This window comes from Fulmarus glacialis, unplaced genomic scaffold, assembly GCF_000690835.1.
Source record: "Fulmarus glacialis isolate BGI_N327 unplaced genomic scaffold, ASM69083v1 scaffold27856, whole genome shotgun sequence".
Taxonomy (NCBI): domain Eukaryota; kingdom Metazoa; phylum Chordata; class Aves; order Procellariiformes; family Procellariidae; genus Fulmarus; species Fulmarus glacialis.
Window position 1 is genome coordinate 3,105 of NW_009217903.1, and position 10,618 is coordinate 13,722.

At 49.3% G+C, this 10,618-nt stretch overlaps 1 protein-coding gene across 1 annotated transcript; it reads left to right on the plus strand.

Annotated features, from left to right (window-relative positions):
• Window positions 1–425: 425 nt before the first annotated feature.
• Window positions 426–10,512, plus strand: UNC45B (unc-45 homolog B (C. elegans); the record flags this gene model as incomplete). Its single annotated transcript, XM_009579859.1, has 16 exons — window positions 426–587; window positions 1,389–1,425; window positions 1,765–1,940; window positions 2,493–2,582; window positions 3,070–3,237; window positions 4,357–4,525; window positions 4,802–4,972; window positions 5,791–5,962; window positions 6,320–6,620; window positions 7,029–7,123; window positions 7,804–7,945; window positions 8,395–8,535; window positions 9,132–9,259; window positions 9,730–9,796; window positions 10,166–10,279; window positions 10,397–10,512. Coding segments are annotated over exons 1-16 (2,249 nt in total), but the record flags the coding sequence as incomplete, so codon positions are not given.
• Between the last annotated feature and the right edge of the window lie 106 nt (window positions 10,513–10,618).

Genomic DNA, 10,618 nt, shown 5'->3' on the forward strand with positions numbered 1-10,618 from the left:
TCCTAAGGATCTACAGCTGTGGGAGAAGCTTCTGGGAAGCCACAGCCTTGAGGAGCAATTTAGGTCTTCATTTTCCGAACTCTGCCCAAACTTGGAGTGAGAGGCGAGCTCTTTCCTGAGCCACGCGGACCCTCCATGGTGCCGGCGAACTTCTTTAATTCTTCTTTTTTTTGTTGTCTGTCTTTCTTTTATTAATTGACTCCTAAGGATCTACAGCTGTGGGAGAAGCTTCTGGGAAGCCACAGCCTTGAGGAGCAATTTAGGTCTTCATTTTCCGAACTCTTCAGCCTGGTAAGCTGCTTTTATTAACGTGTGTGTGAATTACGTGTCGGTCTCATGGTGAAGCTCAGCTTGGTGGAGTAGGCAAGCAACACAGGCAGCTGAAAATGGGACACAAATTGCTGTTTTTCCTTAAAGCTCTCTAGATGGAGGATCCCATCCAGCTGAAAGAGGAGGGCAATAAATATTTTCAGGCCAGCGACTACGAGAAAGCTGTGCAAAGCTACACTCAAGCCATAAAGCTCAACAAGGACAAGGCGCTGCAGGCAGTGCTGTACAGGAACAGGGCAGCGTGTTTCCTCAAAAAGGTGAGAAAAGCTCCTGGCTTGCCTGGGCAGTGCTCAAGGGGAGAAGAGCAGGGAGGCAGCCAGGGGTGCTCGCCAGCCAATAAATGGAATAATTCCATTTTTTGAATAGGGTGTTTGCAAACTGGTCTGAAATTACTTGTTCTGGGCTTGTCCTGGAGCTGTAAAGCTGCCTCCCTGCTTCAATCCTGATGGGGCTGAGCGTGCTGGTTCAGCTCAGAGACGGTCCCACTTAATCACTTTGAAGCAAAAGCTTTTGGCAGGCAGCCTGCTCCACGCTTACAGGAGAGCCATGGGTCTGTCAGCCACGGGTTGGGGTGCAGAGGCATTGCTCTTGCTTTCTGTCCCAGCACAAGAGAAGTAGATGTAGATATTTAGCAAAACAAAAAGTTATTAGTGACTGTACCAAAATTGTCTCAGCTCCCTGCAGTCGGCTTGTAACGGCCTGCTGTGGGATTTTAGCCGATTGCTTGCATGTTCCTGAATTTTCATTATTCCAGAAGTGACACCAACCCAGAACAAAATGCAGATAGGCTGTTGTGAGTACCCCCTCTCCCATCGCTGCCCGCGGTCTGCTGCTGCATCATCATCATGTTGTCTCACCTATGTTACGGATCTTTTCCTCTCTCCCCTGTCAGTGATTAAGAGATACCTAAGCCCTCATCTTTCCTTCTGTAGGCTGCTGCTGGTTTCACTGGGGTGTCCTGTTAGTAAGTGGGAAGAGAGAGGTCATGGTATGCATCAGCAATGGGGACGTGCCCTGCTATTCCGCTGCTAACAAATCTCTCCCTTCTGGTTTAACAGGAGGAATATGCCAAAGCAGCCTCGGATGCATCTAGAGGTAAGGAGGGGGCTGGTTTTGAGAAAGGAGAGCTGCGTTTCTGGGTGTGCTTGCTCCAGCCTACTCTCACATCTGCTTTTGGGGCACTGTGGGTCTTATTCCTTGATGTCCACTAACACCCAAGTGCTGAGGCCACACGGGAATTAATGGAGAAGGTACAAAAGAAGATGCACCGATTTGGTGCGTCAGTGCAATTGGTGCTGATCGGGTACCAGTTCACTCACCGTGTTAACAACTGCGTCTCGAGGAGCTGTGGTCACTGTAAAGCAACTCACAGTTTACACGGAGGATTTCCCAGAAGCAAACTCTGACGCCTGGTGTTTTGGATCACTTTCACAGCTATTGACATCAATGCCTCGGATATCAAAGCCTTGTACAGGCGCAGCCAAGCTCTGGAAAAATTGGGGAAATTGGACCAAGCATTCAAAGATGCTCAGAAATGTGCCACCATCGAACCCCGCAACAAAAACTTCCAGGAGACCCTGAGACGACTGGGGGCCAACATCCAGGAGAAGGTAAATGCCAGGGGAGCAGTCCCAGGTTCACAGACCTTGCTCTGCGTTACACTGCTGGATTATTGGTCATAACTGGAAACTCGTAACAATGTAGGGGGATAAATAGGCTCCGTTAACTGGTTGATGCATGTAAATTTGAGGATCGGACTGAATGGTTAAATTAAAAAGTGTGGCAACTCACTCCTGAGGCTGGCCTGGTCACTCCTGAGGCTGGCCTGGTCCTGAATGTCTTGGTAAGGTCTTGGCAAGGAGCTGGACCAGCTTTGGACTGGGTCTGGCCGTCACCAGCTTGACTTAGTTACCTTTATGCAGGTGAAGAAGTCCCTGCATCACTAGGTACTGTGAGGTCTCAGAGATGATGGCTTAGGGCTGGCTCTGCCTGTGCCGATGAGTCTGAGATGGGTAATTGATGCTGTCTGAGAAGTGACACCTATTTTGTTATTCAGCTTAGATTCTGTGGTTTGAGGGTCTGTGGTGTCCTTGAAGTGATAAAGGAAAATCGCTCCTCGATTTTTCTCCCTCTGATGCTCCACGCACTCTCTGTTGGCACAGCTGCACATTCAGTTCTCCACGGACTCGAGGGTGCAGAAGATGTTTGAAATCCTGCTGGATGAGAACAGTGAGAAAGAAAAGCGAGAAAAGGTGAGAACTGTCCTGGATTTGACAGGACAAATTGCTGTTGTTTAATGTCAGAGGCTGCACCGAGGAGCAGAAGGCTGCATTCCCTTCCCCACCTCCCCCGGCCGGAGGACAAGGTAAGGAGCTGGGAGATGAACTGCACTCAGACAACCGAGAGGGGAAATGCCCCAAAGAGGCATCACCCTTGTGCTGTGGGAAGGACCAACCTCCCAAAATTCCAAAGGTGGGATCAGACTGGACTTCTGCTCAGGCCCATCTCTGCCACCTTCCCCATGTTTCCCTCCAAGCAATGACCCTCTTGGGCAGAACAAAGCCAGTCCCGATGCACCTGGAGAAACTGCTTTGTGGGCTCAGAGCTGGTCCACTGCATCCATCAGGAGATGGCCACCCCACAGGTCCCACCAGGACATGCCAGAGCTGCACGGAGGTGTTTTGGAAGCTGCCGGCAGAGCCGTGCCGCTGACCCCTGGTTCCTCTGTCTCCCACCCAGGCTGCAAACAACCTCATAGTGCTGGGGCGGGAAGAAGCGGGTGCCGAGAGGATTTTCCAGAACAATGGGGTCAGCTTGCTGCTGCAGCTGATAGAAACCAAAAATGCTGAGCTCATCCTGGCAGCCGTGAGGACGCTTTCGGGCATGTGCACAGGACATAAGGCTCGGGTAAGTGATGGCGTGCTCGAGACCTTCACTGCTATTGCCTTGCACCTGGGGGAGTGGAAAATTGCAATAGTTCACGATGTTTGTGAGCAGTGGGAAAAAAATAAATCCTACAAATAAAATTTTTAATTCTGGGGGAAAAAACCACAAATAAGCAAGTGGGGTTAACACAGACTATTGAAACTACCCCTGTTACCCCTCCTCATCTCCCTATGGTGTTCCCTACGGTGCCTTCACGTGTGCTGGTGAAGTTAAACTTAGAATGAGTTGTTACCATGTAAGTTGTGGTGAGCATGGCTGGGTAAAATCCATGTCCTTCATCACAGGTCTCAGAAAAGCAACAAATAATGAACTTTAGGAAAGTTTTGTCCGAGGCTTAGATGAAGGAAAGCAGGGAGGACCTACAAGAACGTTAAGATTCCTGGGAAGGGTCCCAAGGCAAGTCCCAGGGGTCTCTGAGCCACCTAATATCTTACCCTACACCAAGATAGTTTTTATACAGTGTAAAACAGCTCATAAGAAGCCCTGTCTGTGGTACGTGGTTGGAAGCAGGAGATGGACACGTGCAAAATGAATATGCATGTCGGTGTAACGGCGCAAAGGAGTGGGAGGGAACTACAACACAACAAAAATAAAATCTGCTGGATAAAAATCCAGTGGAAACCTATTGTATGTCATATATATATGTGGAGACATATGTCATACGCAAAGAGGCTGTTCTGCAAAGCCCTCTAGGTCCTTGTGTTTCTGAACGTGCCTCCCGTGAATTACTGATGTGCCACCATGCGTGGGGACAGGCTGCGTGGTGACACTGGCTTTGCTCACAGCCAGGATGGGGTTTACGCACCAAACAGGCTCTTTGTTAACAACCTTGCGTGAGGGCCTCTTCCAAACCCAGCCATGCTCATCTCAACATCCTCGTTGGAAATAGTCTATTGCATTACTGGCAACCCTAGATTTTAGGAGTTGTCTTATTACAAATGAAAATAAGGATGAAAAGCAAAACTACAATACTAAATACTTTCTTTGAACAAGCTGAGCCTGCCCTCTCTAAAGCCTGCAGGAGGGAAAGGCTCGTACCCTTCGCTAACAGCTGCCCTGCTCTCTCCTCTCTGGGGCCAGGCCACCGCCATTCTCCATTACCTGGGCGTTGACAACATTTGTATGTGGATGTCGGTAGACAATGAAGAAATCTCCCTGGCTGTCTGCAACCTCCTGCAGACCATCACCGACTGCTTGCTGGGCCAGGGGAAGGAGGAGCATCACGGGAAGGAGGAGGCTGTAGTGCTAGGTAACGGTGCATGACCTGGTGGTCCTTCAGTCTTGCTGGAGGAGAAGCGGGGCGAGCAGGGAGGGCTCTGCTCCTGGGATGTCCCCCTTAATCTCTCATGAAGTGGGGTCTTTACCCTTTGGCTGTCCAGGATCACAACCTGCACGCAGCTCTTATGGTGTTAACTCAAATACCTGTGTTCCAGCCCTGCAATGGCTTTGAATGGTTTTCACTGGGTTCACCTGCTCTCGAAGGTAATTTCTTGTGACTGGCTGCTACTGTCTTGCTTCTGTGTAGATACTAAAAAAGATTTGAAGGTGATCACAATGCGTTTGCTGGATATGCTGGTCAGTAAGAAAGTATCTGGGCAAGGGCGAGACCGAGCTCTCAACCTCCTCAACAAGAATATACCGAGGAAGGACCTGAAAGACCATGACAACAGCAGGACCATCTTTGTCATCGACAATGGTGAGTCCTTCCCCTCCATCCTGTTCTCGTTTGGGAGATGTGGAGCTGTGTATTCTTGCCTGAATCCCTGTAGAACTGATCCTCTCTATAAAATAAATCCTCTCTGGCTTATTTTGGTGCATGCAAGTCTGGAGCAAAGTTAAACTTACTAGCAGGAAACAGTATTAAGATTAAGAGAAAAACTGTGTATGAGAACAAGAATTTTTCAGTTTCTAGAGGACTGACTTAACCTCCCTGGTTAGCTTCTTCCAATGTATTTGCTGATGTTAGGAGGATTTGGCTTGGATAAATTGTCTAGCTTAGGCAGGATGAGACAAGCACCTGCTGGATCCTTATACTGGTCATTTCTAAAACTGGAAGGGGGTGAGGAATTTTTGTGGGGTGTGTTTTTATACTAATTCCAATGCATACACGTGTTACCATTTTGGTGGAAGTTACTGAAGAACACTTTAGCAAAAGGAGGGTTAAGACATCCAGAATTGCTTGAAAGTTGTTGACTTTTCCTCCAGCCTCGGAGGTCAGTGGGTTTAATGCCTCCTGACAAGAATAACTGATCCAGCCAGGGACCAAATGCAGAGTTTTGCTTATCTCGCTCTGAGAGCTGCATAAAAGCCTGATGCTGCAAACCTGTAACCTCACCAGCAGAAGCTCCTCCCCAGTAAATATCTGAGGCCTTCTTTAAGGCTTATGTGATTAGGCTGCAAAGTAATCGAAAACTGTCCAAGCTGTCTATTTCACCGCAAGAAACCAAAAATAGTATCTTGAGTTTTGTACTGACCCTCTCCCCTCTAACAGCCGTATCTTTCCATTGTTTCCAGGCTTAAAAAAGATACTGAAAGTGGTGGGCCAGATTCCCGAGATGCCTGACTGCCTGCCGCTGACAGAGAACACCCAGCTGACTGCCTCCGTCCTCCTAAATAAACTCTACGATGACCTGCGCTGCGACCCGGAGCGTGACAACTACCGGGTGATCTGCGAGGAGTACATCAAGTGAGTCGGGGCTGGCTTACCGGGGCTGAGCTGGCCCAGAGGCACAGGAGCAGGAGGTCTTAAGGATGAGATGAAGCACTTGCAATCCACGTAGATGTCAAATTGAGGGCCTGGGAGATGATGATTTGCTTGAGATCCTGCTGGATCCTTCAGCTGGGATCCTCAGATCCTCGCATTGTACTCCTACCTGCTGGATCACAGCCTTTGCATGAATTTGGGCTCAGCTGTGTCCCAAACACCTATATATTTCAGCAGTGGAGCTCAGCTCCTGATGTGAGGGAGGACGTTCCCTGCCCAAGGGAATGAAAAGTGTAAGCAACTACTGTTCCACAGGCTGACTCCCTCTATCCCATGCAGGAGCAAAATCGATCCACAGGACATGGATAAGACACTCAATGCCATCCAGATGGTGTCTGGAGTTCTGCAAGGGCCCTTTGACTTAGGCAACAAGCTGCTTGGCATGAAGGGAGTCATGGAGATGATGGTTGCCCTGTGTGGGTCCGAGAGGGAGATTGACCAGCTGGTGGCTGTGGAAGCCCTCATCCACGCCTGCACCAAGCTGAGCCGGGCCACCTTCATCATCTCCAATGGGGTGACACTCCTGAAGGAGATCTACAAGAAGACCAAGAATGAGAAGATCAAAATCCGAGCCCTGGTGGTAAGGATGGCAGCCGCTGCCTCTGTCGCCTGCCACACTTGCCAGCTTAACCCCAAACTTGGGAGAGGGGGGAGGTCCTGGGAAGATGTTGGGTTCACTCACCTCAGCCAGGGAATGGTTTATGGGGCTTCCCCCTACAAGGAAGGGGGAGATGGCAGACCAGGAGAGCACATGAATTATTGGTAACTTGAAGGCAAAACTGGTTAATCTTCCATTCAAGACATCCAATAAGAGCACAAAACCTCACTTTGTTGTGCTACAAGCTGAATGATCTACTGGGTATTAGAAAGCTTCTGCTTTGTTAGAACTGACTTCAAACTTTAGATATGGGATTAGGCTGATTTGGGGCAGCAATAGGAGAGGATTAATGAACCTTTCTCACTGGTGCACCCCCTTCATCCTTCTCAGGGTCTCTGCAAGCTGGGCTCAGCAGGAGGTACAGATTATGGACTGCGGCAGTTTGCTGAGGGGTCCACTGAGAAGTTAGCCAAACAGTGCCGAAAGTAAGTGGTTTTACTCTTTTTTTTTCCTTCTGTTGTTCCATACTTTGCAAAATACAACATGCTCCTTTCCCCAGAGATCCTGCCCACATATTGCCTTCATTTACTGCCTGACAGCTGACAGTGCCCCCAGAGCCATGGCACTGGGACCTGGAGCTCTTCTGTGCCTCAAGCAACCATATGTTCCTCCTGCCTCAATATCCAGATAAGGCTTCTCCCTCCCTCCCTTCCCATGTGAGACACCACACACGGTGCCTCCCTCTTCGCCACAGTGGTGCAGCCTAATCAAGTGCTATCTAGAATATGCACAAGTACCTTTTGAAGGTCAACTTACCAGGTGGACTAACCAAGGAGGTGGGATGAAGTTAGGAAGTGACTGAATGGGTGATCATTGCTGCTGGCACTGGATAGCTGGGCATCGTGCTTCATGTGACGGTGAAGGCAAAGCAGTGCTGAGTAGCTGTCCTGGTCTGCCTTTCCCTGCAGCATTTAGATCCCTCAAGTTGGGCCACGGGAGGAAGGTCATGTCTCAAGGGAAGCATCCACACTTTAGGAGCTGCAGCAGAACCTGAGTACATGTTTGGGCCTGAAACCTTCTCAATATCTGTTTTTCCTCCCTCTTCTCCCAGATAAATTAGTCCTGGCTCCTGAGATAGAAATGTGGATGTTTTTCTCTCTTCCAGGTGGTTGTGTAACACCAGCATTGATGCCCGCACTAGGAAATGGGCTGTGGAAGGGCTGGCATATCTAACCCTCGATGCAGATGTGAAAGACGACTTTGTTGAAGACGAGCCAGCCCTGCAAGCCATGTTTGAATTAGCCAAGGTCTATCTCCTTACCTTGTTCCCTCGTTCCTCTGGTAGCATCAAGTTCTGCCAGCTCTCCAGCCCAACACTGTCTTCCCAGGCAGGAGGAGCTGTGACCCCTAGTTTAAACCTCTAGTTTAGCAAAACCTCTGTTTTGCATGTGCCACAGAGACACCTCAAGGTTGTTATCAACCTGTTCTTCTCCCAAGGCTGAGGAAGGTTACTCTTACCTTTACTGTCAGCAACTGCATGAAAACCAAAGGCATCAAGGTGTTGACAGCGTCTGATGATGTCAAACAGCCTGTTTGACCATAAAGACTTTTGGTTTTGCCTGCCCTGGGCTATAAAGCTGGGGGTGAGCCTAAGAACACTTCAGCTAGTGCAAAACACCATGACGGCAGTTCTAAGGGACCTGTTTCTTTCCCGTGTCCTCCTCACCCTTACATAGGCTTTTATTTTTCTGTGCAGACAAGTGACAAGACTATCTTGTATTCTGTGGCTTCTGCGCTGGTGAACTGTACCAACAGCTATGATACCAAGGAGCTGGTCCCAGAGCTGGTGCAACTGGCAAAATTCTCCAAGCAGCATGTGCCTGAGGAGCATCCGAAGGTAGGTTGTCCACAGCCAGGGAGCTGGGAGGAGGTGCTTGGATCTGAAGACTCTTTGGTGTATCCATTGCCGGATAGACCTCAGGTCTCAGAATCATAGAATCATTAAGGTTGGAAAAGGCCTCTAAGATCATAGAGTCCAACCATCAACTCAACCCCACCATGCCCACTAAACTATGTCCCTAAGCGCCTCATCTACATGTCTTTTAAATACTTCCAGGGATGGTGACTCAACCACCTCCCTGGGCAGCCTGTTCCAAGGCTTGACAACCCTTTCAGTAAAGAAATTTTTCCTAATGTCCAATCTAACCCTCCCCTGGCACAACTTGAGGCCATTTCCTCTCGTCCTATCGCTGGTTACTTGGGAGAAGAGACCAACCCCCACCTCGCTACAACCTCCTTTCAGGTAGTTGTAGAGCGCGATGAGGTCTCCCCTCAGCCTCCTCTTCTCCAGGCTAAACAGCCCCAGTTCCCTCAGCCACTCCTCATAAGACTCCGGTCTCTGAGGCTGAAATTGCTTTGCTCTCCAACCAGGCTTGGCTGTAGTCAGCAGGATGGCAGCTAAGGGGCTAATCCCTTTCCAATGTTCCCCCTCAGGACAAGAAGGATTTTGTGGTGAAGCGGGTGAAGCGGTTGCTGAAAGCCGGTGTTGTCTCTGCCTTGGCCTGCATGGTGAAGGCGGACAGTGTCATACTGACGGACCAGAGCAAGGAGCTCGTTGCCAGGTGCCTTCATTGCAGTCGTGGGAACTGGGGGTGCTGGCCAGCCCGTGTGCCACCGAGATGGGCGCCTGGGCTGGCTCCTTGCTTCGCGGGGTGGTGCATTCTGCCTACGGGGGTGAGATGAAAGGGAGGTGGAGAAAAGATTTAAACCCAAAGTTTTTCTTAAGCAATGTCATAAAAATCCATGTTCTGACTTTAAAGCTGGCTTACAGGGCTGCCTTGCTAGGATGCATTTTGAACTTCTAGTCCTCTGTACTGGTTTTGGCTGGAATAGAGTTCATCCTACAGACCTGGAAACTTTTTATTGTGCCTTTTGTTGCTTCCTCCTAGAGTGCTGTGGGCACGGGATTAAACATCTGGAATTTACCTGGTGGATCTGGCAGCCCTGCAAAACCTTAGCCCTCTTCCATGAGGGATGTGGGTTATTGCCTTCCCGCGTGGCTGTTTCACTAAGTGATGTTGTGCTTCTGCAGGGTGTTTCTTGCCTTGTGTGAAGACCCCAAGGACCGCGGGACCATTGTCGCTCAAGGCGGTGGAAAGGTGATTCCTTTTACGTTTGCAGCCCAACCTGACGTGCAGTTAAGGTCTGTTGGGAGCCTGCAACGTGTCTACAGTGAGGGAACGTGGTAGAAAAGCATGAGATGTCTTGGTAGCCCCTGGGGCCCAGACTGACACTCCAGTCCTATCTCTGCAAGCCTCCAAAGAAGCAATCTTCTTAAAACAACTGTGTGTGAGCTATAGGCCCTGGTGTGGTGCCTGTTTGGGAACAAAAGCAAGACATCACTGTGGGCTACAGTCCAGACCCGTTTCTTCAACAGACATCTTTAGGATATTTTTAACTTATTTTAGTATATTAAGGCAATCCTTTAAATCTTCTCAGGCATTGAATGCTTTCCTGTGTGTCACTAGGCCCTGATACCTCTGGCTGTGGAAGGCACAGAAGTTGGCAAGATAAAGGCTTCTCACGCCCTGGCAAAAATTGCTGCTATCTCCAATCCTGACATGGCATTCCCAGGGGAGAGGGTAAGCTGGGGGGAAAAAAAAAAAAGGATAAGAAAAAAATCTTGATAATTGCTTTCGCAAATGAAAATTGCCAAGATCTGTGAGCTGGAAAAACAGTGAGATGCGTTCTCTTCTTAGGTGTATGAGGTGGTGAGGCCCCTCGTCAGCCTGCTGAACACAGAGAGAGATGGCCTCCAGAATTACGAGGCTCTGTTAGGTCTCACTAACTTTTCAGGAAGAAGCGATAAACTTAGGTGAGTTTAACTGCTTTTTGACCTTCTTTCTTCCCCAGGAGTGAATGTGAATTTCAGTTCAACGCTTTTCTTGCAGGACTGGCGGCTCACGGTTTAGACAGGTACA